The 14220-nt window shown below is 41.4% G+C and overlaps 1 protein-coding gene across 1 annotated transcript in view; it reads right to left on the bottom strand.

Moving 5' to 3' along the window:
* LOC126456137 (glutamate receptor ionotropic, kainate 2-like) overlaps positions 1–3310 on the bottom strand; it is a 219972-nt gene extending 216662 nt beyond the window's left edge. Inside the window, exon 1 of the mRNA XM_050091891.1 lies at positions 3219–3310. Coding sequence (XP_049947848.1) covers positions 3219–3302 — 84 coding nt within the window. The 5' untranslated portion in view covers positions 3303–3310. The remainder of the gene's footprint in view (positions 1–3218) is intronic.
* Between the last annotated feature and the right edge of the window lie 10910 nt (positions 3311–14220).

The raw sequence follows: 14220 nt of genomic DNA on the forward strand, positions 1-14220 counted from the left end.
GGTTTTCTTACACCGTATTAAGAGTGGTGATGTGCCGTGTTTTTACTGTTTCCATATATTTGTCCATCCCCTGTATGCAGAAGTACAGGAACGCCAAACACATTTTGTATAAAGGCAAAGTTAACATATTCGTTTTTCATTCATAAATCGCAGTTGAATGTTGCTTGTATGTGAGATCATAATCTTACATCTACTGTAAGAAGGCGAAACATCTCGTAGCACGTATCGGAATTCGAGAGCGGCGTGATCCTGGGCTATTGAGATAACCTTTTATGGTTCTGCGATATTGCTGGTCACGTTGATCGGGACCCCAAGAGTGTTACGCAAATACGATATTGATTGGTTAAGGATCTCCACAGCCCACGCTCCTAGTACCCGAGATGACAGACATGTTGCTGGATCAGCGATGCGGGATCGTTCAGCCACTTAATGTTTAAGTTGAGTCAGAGAAGAGGGCTTGCTTGCAGCAAGATATGTGTCTACACTCACAGTGCGATGAGGACTGGAGCACCACAGACTGTCAGCATCGTGTCCGTGTGTGGAGGCTCCTGAGAGAACAGACGTTGCCGGATTGCATTCATCAATGTCATTCGATCCCAGCATCTAGAGCACAGGTTCTCAAACTTTTTACCTTTGGGCCTCCCCTTCAAGAGGAAAAATAGTGTCAGCCCCCTCCCCCAACCTATATGATTCATCGAAATAGTCATCTTTTAAATATTTTCTTTACCTTATTCTCCGTTTCGTCAAATTCAATTTAGAACGATCCTACGCAACAGAAACCAAAAATACATGAACTTTATAACGAAAATGAGTAACAAATTACTTATCGCATTTTCATTTATTCAAAAATTATTAAGTGAACAACACTTATAATTCAGCAAACAAGAATTACAAGAGCAATATAATTTTAAATTAAGAAGTTCAAGCCGGCCGCGGTGGTCTCGCGGTTCTAGGCGCGCAGTCCGGAACCGTGCGACTGCTACGGTCGCAGGTTCGAATCCTGCCTCGGGCATGGATGTGTGTGATGTCCTTAGGTTAGTTAGGTTTAAGTAGTTCTAAGTTCTAGGGGACTGATGACCACAGCTGTTAAGTCCCATAGTGCTCAGAGCCATTTTTTAAGAAGTTCAATGCGATGGATGAGATTGCTTTTGAGAAGACAGTTTCTTAAGGCGTGATGTAATAGCAGAAATAGCCACTTCAAAATCGTTACATACATTTAGTTTTGAACGGTTGCAGTTGCCAAAGCTGAAAAGCCAGTTTCACACAAGTACCTTGTTGGAAAATAAAACAGGATCTTCGTTGCATTTTGGCTCAGTTCTGGGAATTCCTTGCTAATACGTATCCAAAACTCCAACAACACTTCATTAAATTTACTTTTCAGTGAAGTGTCACAAGTAAGATCAGTAAGTTGGTCTTGCTCTTTTATATTTAGACGTGATGAGCCAGGGGCATTTTTGAATGGATTTTTAATCCAGTTAAATGTATAAAAATCGTCGCTGAAATACTTTTCGAACTGAACTTCTAGTGTTGCAAGACGAAGTAGGCGACCGTCTTTTATCTCCATTGGAAGTATCGGATTATCTGTGCCCTCCAACAGTGACACTAGAGCAGGGAACATATCTAGCACGTCACTCTCCATTCGGATTTGCCACAGCTTTAATTTATCAATGAATGTCTTCACTTTTTCATTACAAAATACAACAGCTGTCTGATTAATTTGAAGTGAAGTGATACGAATATTTCGTTTCTCAAATATAACAATCAGGTAAGCAATTTTCAATAGAAAATCTCAGTCGCTAAAACAGTCTTCCAGAGAGTCTTTTCTCCTTTAAGAAGCAGAATACCTCATTCCTCAGTGGAAACATTATTTTTAGTACTTTACCCCTTGAAAGCCATCGAGTATTACTAAAAAAAAAAGAGTAGTTGAGTGTGTTTAGAACCCGTTTCTTTCCGTAGAACTTCAAAAAGACTCGAATTTATAGATTTTTCTTTAATAATGTTAACTGTTTCTGTAAACGTTAGGAGCATTTCATGAATGGGCGAGCTAAGGGACTAAGTTCTCTAACGGTAAGAGCTACCGTGCAGGGAATCATTACTGCATCAACAGCTAAAGCTTCAACTTTCGCTCGCCATCCACCATGAATTCCAAACACTAAGCGAGCTCCATCTGTACATAATCCAGTGTTCCATGATATCCCGGTTTGTTGGAAAAAAGTGTTAATCATGTCAAAAAGGCTTTGAGGTGTAGCTGATCTCAGTATCGGCGCACAGAAAACCAATTTCTCTCGAATGTTAAAATTATCAACGGAACTAACACAAACAATCACATGAGCATTTTTATGAATATCCGTCGCTTCGACCACTTATGCTGCTACGGTCGCAGGTTCGAATCCTACCTCGGGCATGGTTGTGGGTGATGTCCTTAGGTTAGTTAGGTTTAAGTAGTTGTAAGTCAAGGGGACTGATGACCTCAGTTGTTAAGTCCCACAGCGCTTAGAGCCATTTGAACCATTTTCGACCACGTGAATGCAAAACAGTTGTTACGCAGTTTATCGACTAACTGCTCGTGTAAATCGTCAGAAATGTCTGAAATTCTTCTATGTGCTCTGTCGTTAGCGATAGGAATACTTTTATACATTGTTGATACTACATCAATCCCTGGTGGTAAAATTAGAGTTTCTGCAACAGTGTGTGGTTTCTTGCTTTTAGTACTCCTGTGCGAATGGTGTAAGATTCCCTTGAAATCTGTAAAAGTCTGAAAGAGCGTTGGAAGTCACATTCGTCGTTTTCGCTAACTTGTTCTGGATAGACTGCAAAAAAAATTAGTTTATTAACAAAAAATTATATCGGTTTTCTCGTTAATACGGGATATCTAGTTTCAAGATGTCCGTTTAACTTGTTTCGCTTCAGGCTATCAGCAGCTAAAATGATTAAACAAATTACAGACTGCGGACGTTATTCACCATTGACTAGCCGGCCTCTGTAACCGAGCGGTTCTAGGCGCTTCAGTCCGGAAACGCGCTGCTGCTGCGGTCGCAAGTTCGAATCCTGCCTCGGGCATGGATGTGTGTGATGTCCTGAGGTTAGTTACGTTTAAGTAGTTCTACGTCCAGGGACCTGATGACCACAGATGTTAAGTCCCATAGTGCAGAGCCATTTGGACCATTTGAACCATTGACCGTAATTTTCGTGAAGCCGAGCAATAAATCTCATCGTACCTTCTCATTGTCGCCTTCGGAGTATCTCCCTCCTCTCCGCCGAGTAATAAACCACTGGCATATTCTAACCAGGAACTGCTTCATGCTGCTGTCAAGGCTTCCACGCGATGTCTGCAAGACTATTAAGAAGGCGCCGAGATACACAAGCCAAAGCTTGCACTGTGCATGGTAGATATGGATACGGTGACAGTGCAGCAGACAACGGGAGATTCCGCTGAAGGCCGACGTCGCACAGCTCGCCCGATCGTTTCAAACAATGCTAAAAATATGACCGCGGTTTCACTGTCCTCGACCGCGTCTGGCGTAACACCAAAGTCGGCAGAGATTCAGTCCACATCGACGGCATCTTCTTTGTTCGAAGGAAAAGATAACTTACTGATTATTACTAAGAATTTTTTTTTAATATACGGCGCCCCCATCTTTCACACCATTCGCTGTCGCCACCCCCCGCCACCCTCCCCGCCCGGAGGGATCGCGCATTCCACAGTTTGAGAACCACTGACCTAGAGTGATGGTATGGGGTGCCACCTCTGGTTCTAATAGGCAGTAATTTGAGCAGCACGTTGTCTGTTCCCTATCTTAGAGGTCTATGTGACGTTGTGCTTCCTTCATCAAGAGAATAAACCTGATATAAACAAACACAAACGCAATGATAGGCCAGCAGCCGTAGCACCCGTACACTGGTGTCGTTGCGCGCTTTGAAGCAGGTCCTACTTAAGTATTAGATAACTTAGTGCAGTGCTACTATAAATGAAACTTTGGGGTATTCTAATACATTAAAAACCATCAAAGTTTTTCTTAATCATGCGTTAACTAAAGTTGTGTACATTCGCAGTCTCTGTAAATGCTAGTTGTGCTCAGATTGTCGTGCTGTTAATACGTACTGTTAAAATCGCTGATGCTGCTTCCTGCTCCGTTGTGGAACGTGCGCAAGGAACATCGTTAAAAATGGTGACAAACAGCTTGTTTTTAATGTTTTTCACAAGTTCACAGAACGAATCAGATTGGAATTTTACTGTGGGATTATGTCTACTAAAATTAAGACATCTTTCAAAAGGAGTTGCATGACGTAATCGGTAGTGTTTCGAGACTAATACTCTGGTATTCTTTGAATTATTGGTTCGATTGTTAATGTAGATTGTTTAAATAAATAAAATATTAGAAATTAAATTTTGGGGGTAAAAATAGAGAAAAACGAATACTCTTTATTTGGCCTATGTCCATTTTTTGTGCTGCACATGTGGTCTTCACGACTCAGGGCGATGAGCATTTTAGAAACACAGAAAACAGTATTTTTCACGGCATCGTACACACCTTCTATATGCTCTATTTTTGCAGCTGCAACCGTACCATTGCATTCTTAATCCAGTAGAATTGATCTGCACCCAAGTTAAGCGATTTTTCGCTAGAAATATCAAGACATTTAAGTTGCCAGATGTTGTGGATCTAATGTAGCAAGCTTTGTCACACGTCACTGCCGAACGCTGGCGGGACACAGAACGGCACGTCATAGAAGGAGAGGAGAAAATGTGGATTTTGTCGTTGATTGCCTCATTATCAACGGAGTACGTGACAGTTCCAGTATTGAAACGTATTCCTCGGATTCAGATACGGAAGGAGTTCAGAATTACCAAAAGACTGACTGTAAGTAATACCTTCAGTGTCTTCAATATTTAACTGTACAGCGAAATTTCTACGATAGGCTTTTACGTCACACGTAGCTCTCACAGAAAAATTACGCTGTATCTAAGTTAGGAATTTCGTCACTCTTATTTTTAATTAGGATACAATGTTACCTAAGAACGAGAGCATGCTATGTTTCCCTCCTGGTCCTCTAATAAGCGGATTGCCGGATTTTTGCCGTATATTATTTTATTTTGTTTAAAAATGAAAAGACATTCGAAACTATATTGTTTGCCTGCTCGTCTCTTTTTACGTCATAACTGTAACTGTTCACATCACTGCAAGTCAGTTGGAGCAGCTGAATGGCCAGTGCTGTCCAAGTTACATGCGTTGATTGTGAGTCGATGAGCGAGTAATGCAGAGCATAGAACGTATCATTATTATCGTACTTGACTGTACTCGAGAGAGCGTGACTTCTGATCCGCGTGAATCGAAATTCAGTGAGATCATAGCAACTGCGGAAGAATACATAGTGTAATGTATACATCAGGTTTCTTCATATGATGAGCCCAGGACAGTCCATCTTTCACAAAAAAATGGCTCTGAGCACTATGGGACTTAACATCTTTGGTCATCAGTCCCCTAGAACTTAGAACTACTTAAACCTAACTAACCTAAGGACAGCACACACATCCATGCCCGAGGCAGGATTCGAACCTGCGACCGTAGCAGTCCCGCGGTTCCAGACTTCAGCGCCTAGAACCACACGGCCACCGCCATCTTTCACAGACGGAGGTGGCGTACTGGGTAGTACACTGGACACTCTATCTGGAGGACGACAATTCAAACCTGCTTCCCGCATCCAGATTTAAGTTTTCCGTTCAAAAATGGAAATAGGAGCACTATGGGACTTGACATCTGAGGTCATCAGTCCACTATAACTTAGAACTACTTAAACATAACTAACCTAAGGACAACACACACATCCATGCCCGAGGCAGGATTCGAACCTGCGACCGTAGCGGTCGCGCGGTTCCAGACTGAAGCGCCTAGAACCGCTCGGCCACTCTGGCTGGCTAAGTTTTCCGTGATTTCCCTAAATCGCTCCAGGCAATGGTGGCCTGGTTCCTTTGAAAGGGCACTGCTGATTTCCTTCCGCATCCTTGACATAATCCGAGCTTTTTCTCCTTCTCTAATGAACTCGATGTCGACGAGACATTAAACCCAGTCTCCCAACCTTCCTTCTTTCAACAAGATAGAGCAAAACCACACGTTGTCCAAGACGTCACGATATACCTTAATACTGGTGTTAAACTGAGGTCTTAGCTAATACGTTCTCTAGATTTAATTAGAGAATGTACGTCTAGCCACCTTGGCTGCATAAAATTGTTGTCAAATTGGCCATGATTTCAGAGCTCTAAGGCGGTCTTCATCAGAATTAAAATTACATACGATTACCTAGAAAACACAATGACATGGCCCAAAAATACAATATAATTATTAGGATTAATTCCATATACTGTACAAACAGTGTACTTGCATTTAATCACGCCATATGGGAAAGACATCTGAGCAAAAATGCTCTTGTCCAAATGACATAATCACAAGAATAAAAATTAAGATAAATCAACAGGTCATGACGCAACACATGTACTGGGGATGGGGAAAAATCGTTGTTCCAAAAGTTTGCACCAGGAGAGAGGGGCCGCAGTTGTGCGTGTGTTCTCATCGATGCGCGCTCACAAACTAACGAATTTAGAGCCACTCTTACCTCCCGTCATACCTCCCTCTCCCTCCCTCTCCGCACCTTAGATAGCGATACAGCCCTGTTATATCTTGTCACTGTTGTCGAACAAGAGATCCATCTGGTGACGGTGATATACTGTCTCCAGTCTGCGGAACTCAGTCATAGATTGCCGCTTCCTGCAAACCAGTAAACATGTTTCTTGGAAAGACTGGAACACCAATGAAATTAAAGGTCTGTCTGTTTTTCAAACAGACAGCTGCTACCGCTTCTGCATACCGCCTATGCTGACTGCAGCGACCTGCCCCCACCTCCCCCCCTCTAATCACATCTGGGAGCAGAGTCTTCAGTCCAATGTGTCCCCAGTGAAGCACGTGGCTACCAGGCGACAGGACATTTCTAACGAAGATGACGTATATAATAGAGCGGGACGCTGGCAATCCAGAGAAGAAAGCAAGATGAATGACGGCTACCCCGAGCGCGACTTACCCGTCTAATATGGAGCTGCGCTGCGCCATCCCCCGCGCCGGCCCCACGCCTCCAGCACCTCCAACTGCAAGCGAATGCTGTTCTGCGATGGAGAACACTTGTATTTGACGTCAACACACCTCTTATAAGCGAGTGTCTACTAAAAAAAGAAAACAAAATCGTGACGGTAATGAATGTCCTGTTCCCAAGAAAATACGCGCAGTCTATTTTCTTTTAATCTTATGAGCACTATAGGTACAGTTCTTACATTCGACTGCAGAATATAGTTCGCATCTCTCTCTGTGACCAACTACCGATATTTTGCGCCATCCAACGAAGTGAAAAAAAGAAACTATAGAACTACCGCTAATTGCAGATGACAAAACTGCAGAGGTCGGTGCTATACATCTGACGTATCTCACTTTTCCAATACACGTCCAATATGTATAAAATAAAAAAATAAAAAAATAAAAAAAAATAAAAAAATTCACTGTTTTGCGCAAAAACTACTGATCACTTCAGAATGTCCTCGTTACTTAGAAACGTTCGTCAGAGTAAAGAAAAAGCGAGAATTTAAAGTTTGAAGAAAAAATATCTATGATAAGTGATTTCTTTCAGTGTGATGTTTCTTTCACTTTGATGTTTTTAGAGCGTCTCTAGCACTGACATCAGTGTCTATAAACAAATTGTCATGCACGACCGGCCGGAATGGCCGTGCGGTTTTCGGCGCTACAGTCTGGAGCCAAGCGCCCGCTCCGGTCGCAAGTTCGAATCCTGCCTCGGGCATGGATGTGTGTGATGTCCTTAGGTTAGTTAGGTTTAATTAGTTCTAAGTTCTAGGTGACTGATGACCTCAGAAGTTAAGCCGCATAGTGCTCAGAGCCATTTGAACCATTTGTCATGCACGTGTATTTACAAACATTTCAGTCATGTGAAATAACGTTAAAGAATTCAGCCTTTCACGCCATTTGCTCACATGTCGGTAAAAACACAATCACTTTACTTTCAACAATAACATGCTATAATTCAAGAGGGCATTGTTGCTTTGTACACGATGGCAGGTCCCATGTTACAAATTCTATGCTATATCGCACTGACTTATATGAAATGTAAAAAAAAAAAGAGAGATCTTGAGAGCGTGGCCTAGCAGAGAACCCTATAAGACTCCTCCGATACATCGAAAACAAATACTGGCTTCGTGCTACATTTGATATTTTTTATCCATAACACCCCTCTACCAACCTGTGTGAACAGTTTAGCCGCACATACTTGATGAAATTGTCCAAATGCAGCAGACTATTATTCGCAACAAAAACAGATTCTAGCATTCTAGTATCACAAGTAATTTGATCATCATATAGCAGTCCATTTCACGCAATCTACTCACGTGTTGAGAACAACACTGTCATTTCTAGGTTCCACAATGAGCTTCAGTTCAAGTGCTGTCTGCTTTACAATTACGGGCTATGAAGTATGAAATAACACACAACTTGCAGTAACACATTTTTTAAACACGAAAATGTGTTGATAATAATAAAAACAGTCATGACGCCACAAGAATAAATACAGGCGATTTCTATTAGTCATTTGAGCAAAATCGGAGTACTTTTAGAGAATTCCATGTGTTCAAATTATATAATGTAATACACAAGGGCGTTATATACATTTCAGCTGTATGAAATGCTGTTACCGTTCAGATTCCATACAGTCATCTAGTACATTCAAGAGCAGCCTTAATCTTTTCTTTGTAACATCCACAGAAGGTAAAAAACTATGACCTTTCTGCATCTAAACTTTAACCAGTCATACCACTCCTTGTAATAGAACCTCCTATAAGACTTTACCGCATCTCTCTAACAATGTATCAAAAAACAAATACTGATTGAGTGTTGACATGGAACGTATTACACATATATGCATTGCTTCAATCACAAGATTCCTATGTTGTTCTTTCACAAGTAATTTAATATATTGATTTTCATCTGTAGCACATCCGAGCACTGTATGACTACATCTTTCTACATCATTATACATTTTGCTTTTCTACCATGACTTCGAGGTCTATTTCAGGTGCTAAACCAACATTAACAAATTTTGATCCATTCACTCTTACTGAAATCTGAACATGGCATGGTGTAAACTATGCTGCTCCCACAACACACAAGATAACAGAAATAAAACTCAGAGGCAAAGTATCTCATTGAAGCAAATGTGGAAGACCTCGCAATGCATGGAAACAGGACGAGTTTGCGGCATTGTGGAGCGTTTTCAAACAGCTATCCCCTACAGTTAATCTCATCTTCTACAGTGATTGGGTAGCAGATGTATTTATGTTCCATTACGAAGAGCATTTTTCCTTATTTTGCAGGTATGTACGTGATCACTGTTCTGTTGTTGACAACCGCCAGCAGGTGTTGTTCACAACATGTGCAGTATGGTAGACATGAAAGTGTTCATCATGCTTACTCCATTGTAAGAAGTCGCTGTTCCTTCGTGCAGTATGGCATGGCTGGTTACTCAATATGTCAACTACCGAGTGTATTCATGTCGTTTTTCCTTTACTCTGTTTCCTAATGACGCATAGTCGCATCCGTCAAAACTGCTCCTACTGCCACGAAGCACCACTGACACGGGAAATATGATTCAGTGTACGTACGTTTCCGACTTAAAAAGACGTATAAAATTCATCATTTCTAAGAGGCAGAATAGCTTTCTCCCGACTCTTTGTGTTGGTTTATAAGCAGTTTGAGTGGAGGACATGCACAGACAATAGCTTCATAGTGGGGAACATCTCGTTCACTTCCTTGGACACCAGGATAATGTAGACGGAAGCATTTTTATCATTTTGGAGTTTGTCACCACTGATTGGGTAGAAAACTTGTGGGGTGGTTGTATTTCGGACGTTCGACGTATATGTTCCGCATAAGAGTATAAAGAGCGTTACATTCCACATGGGTAATACTTCGTAAATCAAATGGCTTTAACAGTATAGACAAACCGTGAACCTATAGGAGTGTGTGTTTATGCTCAACAACCATTTCTCTTGTGCCAGTACATTCTTGGTACTGACTCCAGACACTGGAATAATACTCCAGAATAGATAGCACAGTTGATTTATGGGAAATGTTTCAAACCCCATCCAGCTGGAGTTCCATCACGTATAAACCACACGTTTCTTCTTAACAGTCTGTTACATCATCACAACTCTCTCATCACTACCGTACATCGATAAGTGGTGCTAAACTCCTGGAAATAAACTCATCCAGAGAGATCTTGTGCACTTGGATAGATGCTGTGGGTAAGGCTGATGTGGAACAGTCTTTGCTGAACAACAGATATGGACACAGCTCGCTCTGTTCCCTCACGAAATGTAGAAGGTTGTGGGTATGGTACCCTCCTACTTCTGTCAGTTACAGATTAAATCGACAATCGTTCTTCAGGGACGATTATCAAGCACAATATGGATGGGCCTGTCAATCTCCGACTTTATCCTATGAATGCGAGGGATACTCCGTGACTCCCACCAACATATGGAAAGATGACCAGTCGTAATCGTAAGTTCCGCACTGTGATCGATGTGTTAGAAGTACAAGTATGTAGATAATCTAACTGCATAGGTATGGGTTGCTGTTTGGTATACTTTGGTGTACATCACCGAACAGGTGTATTGCACAGTCCATCCATATGTATTCCCAGTCTAGTATATGGCAATTGGAGAATAGTGGAGGGTTGATTTAGCGATGATATAGCAATTGGGAAGTATTCTGCTGGTCACTGGCTGGCGTTAAAATTACGGATATCTGGTGAAATTGCTAAAATTTAACCCGCTGTCAACTGCGGTTCTTTTTACAGTACATTGTCACATATCGACGGTGTCTTTTCCATCCCGTCCATCCACTGGTATGGTGTTGACTACCACCACCACACTTGTTTTTCCATTAATAAGGTAACAGTACCTCTCTTGATGTCTACCATACTGCACGTGTTGTGAACAACACCTGCTGGTGGTGGTCAACACCAGAACAGTGATCATGTACATATCTGTAAAATGAGGAAAGAATGCTCTTCCTAATGGAACATAAATACATCTGCTACCCAATCACTGTAGAAGATGAGATTACCTATAGAGGATAGATGTTTGAAAACGCTCCACAATGCCGCAAACTCGTCCTGTTTCCATGCATTACGAGGTCTTCCACATTTGCGTCAATGAGAAACTTTGCCTCTCTGTTTTATTTCTGTTATCCTGTGTGTTGTGGGAGCAGCATAGTTTATACAATGCCATGTTCAGATTTCAGTAAGAGTGAATGGATCAAAATTTGTTAATGTTAGTTTAGCACCTGAAATAGACCTCGAAGTCATGGTAGAAAAACAAAATGTATTGTGATGTAGAAAGATGTAGTCATACAGTGCTCGGATGTGCTACAGATGAAAATCAATATATTAAATTACTTGTGAAAGAACAACATAGGAATCTTGTGATTGAAGCAATGCATATGTGTGTAATATGTTCCATGGCAACACTCAGTCAGTATTTGTTTTTTGATACATTGGAAGAGAGACGCGGTAAAATCTTATAGGAGGTTCCACTACAAGGAGTGGTATGACTGGTTTAAGTTTAGATGCAGAAAGTTCATAGTTTTTTACCATCTGTGGATATTACAAAGAAAAGATTAAGGCTGCTCTTGAATGTACTAGATGACTGTATGGAATCTGAACGGTATCAGTATTTCATACAGCTGAAATGAATGTAATGCCCTCGTGTATTACATTATATAATTTGAACACATGGAATTGCTCAAATAACTAATAGAAATCGCCTGTATTTATTCTTGTGGCGTCATGACTGTTTTTATTATTATCGACACATTTTCGTGTTTAAAAAATGTGTTACTGCAAGTTCTGTGTTATTTCATACTTCATAGCCCGTAATTGTAAAGCAGACAGCACTTGAACTGAAGCTCATTGTGGAACCTAGAAATGACAGTGTTGTTCCCAACACGTGAGTAGATTGCGTGAAATGGACTGCTATATGATGATCAAATTACTTGTGATACTAGAATGCAAGAATCTGTTTTTGTTGCGAATAATAGTCTGCTGCATTTGGACAATTTCATCAAGTATGTGCGGCTAAACTGTTCGCACAGGTTAGTAGAGGGGTGTTACGGATAAAAAATATCAAATGTAGCACGAAGCCTATATTTGTTTTCGATGTATCGGAGGAGTCTTATAGGGTTCTCTGCTAGGCCACGCTCTCAAGATCTCTTTTTTTTACATTTCATATAAGCCAGTGCGATATAGCATAAAATTTGTAACATGGGTTCAAATGGTTCAAATGGCTGTGAGCACTATGGGACTTAACTTCTGAGGTCATCAGTCCCCTAGAACTTAGAACTACTTAAACCTAACTTACCTAAGGACATCACACACATCCATGTCCGAGGCAGGATTCGAACCTGCGACCGTAGCGTTCGCGCGGCTCCAGACTGTAACGCATAGAACCGCTCGGCCACTCCGGCCGGCTGTAACATGGGACCTGCCATCGTGTACAAAGCAACAATGCCCTCTTTAATTATTGCATGTTATTGTTGAAAGTAATGTGACTGTGTATTTTCCGACATGTGAGCAAATGGCGTGAAAGACTGAATTCTTTAATGTTATTTCACATGTCTGAAATGTTTGTAATTACACGTGCATGACAATTTGTTTATAGACACTGATTTCAATGTGAGAGACGCTCTGAAAACATCAAAGAGAAAGAAACACCAAACTGAAAGAAATCACTTATCATAGATATTTTTTTCTTCAGACTTTAAATTCTCGCTTTTTCTTTACTCTGATGAACGTTTCAAAATAACGAGGACATTCTACAGTGATCAGTAGTTTCTGCGCAAAACAGTGGTACTTTTTTTCGATTTTATATAAATTGGTCGTGTATTGGAAAAGTGAGATAAGTTAATACGGTCGCTGCAGTCATCATAGGCGGTATGCAGAAACGATAGCAGCTGTCTGTTTGAAAAAGCGATCTATAGTGTTCCCTTTCATTTCATTGATGTTCCAATCTTTCCAAGATACATGCTTACTGGTTTGCAGGAACTGTCAATCTGTGACTGAGTTCCGCAGACCGGAGACAGTATATCACCGCCACCAGATGGATCTCTTGTCCAACAACAGTGACAAGATATAACAGGGCTGTATCGCTACTTAAGGTGCGGAGAGGGAGGGAGAGGGAGGTATGAGGGGAGGTAAGAGTGGCTCTAAGTTCGTTAGTTTGTGACCGCGCATCGATGAGAACACACGTACTGCCGCCCCTCTCTCCTGGTGCAATCCTTTGGAACAACGATTTTCCCCGATCCCCAGTACATGTGTTGCATCATGACCTGTTGATTACGAATATTGCTTTTTTCACGATAATGTCTATGTGTAATTAGAACAGTGAGGCGTTTTCTTTCAGTTGTTGTAGCGGGTATTTTGCTTTCCTGAATTTCGATTAGCTGGGTTGCTCGGTGATTGTCGAGCAATGCAGCGGGAGGTGCCTGTAGCGAACTCTGACGTCATACAGCGATAGACACAGTCCTCAGCTATATGCTTACAGGTAATAGACTTATTAAACTCCTCTCTGTCCAACAACAGCATAACGTCAGTTGAACATATTTCCAGTCAGCCTTTTTTCCCACCATCTTGTAGGTGAAGCAATAATTCCTATGTAGAGCTGAGTATGTCTGTCACTAGTTTCGATTGGTATTGTGAAATTTTTTTCCCAATAGGATAACGCAAGTTTTATGGCACCATCAATTTTTGAGCTGTACTGCGATTTTAGGCGCTCCTGGTGTAGTGCTATGCATATAGATGTGTAACTGAGACCGATCTTTATGATTAACAATGTAATTAGGGCCGATGTTTACTCCACTTTCCCAACCAGATTAAATAAAGTACACTAACCTAGCCTTCTTCTCTCTTCTATTGCATCTGGATAGTTTCCATGTGTTGGGGGCTGAGGGGTGCACTTGGGCTTTCTTTCCAGAAGGACTGTGGTTCGAGTCCTGGAAAGGGCATTTCCTGCCAATTCCTGGGTGGGAGATGGGTGGAACGTCAGCACAGCCTTGAGACAAACAATTTCCCCCAATTTGAAATTTCCACAGTTTTTGAATTTCCCACCAAAATTGG

Source organism: Schistocerca serialis, chromosome 2 (genome assembly GCF_023864345.2).
Source record: "Schistocerca serialis cubense isolate TAMUIC-IGC-003099 chromosome 2, iqSchSeri2.2, whole genome shotgun sequence".
Lineage (NCBI taxonomy): Eukaryota > Metazoa > Arthropoda > Insecta > Orthoptera > Acrididae > Schistocerca > Schistocerca serialis.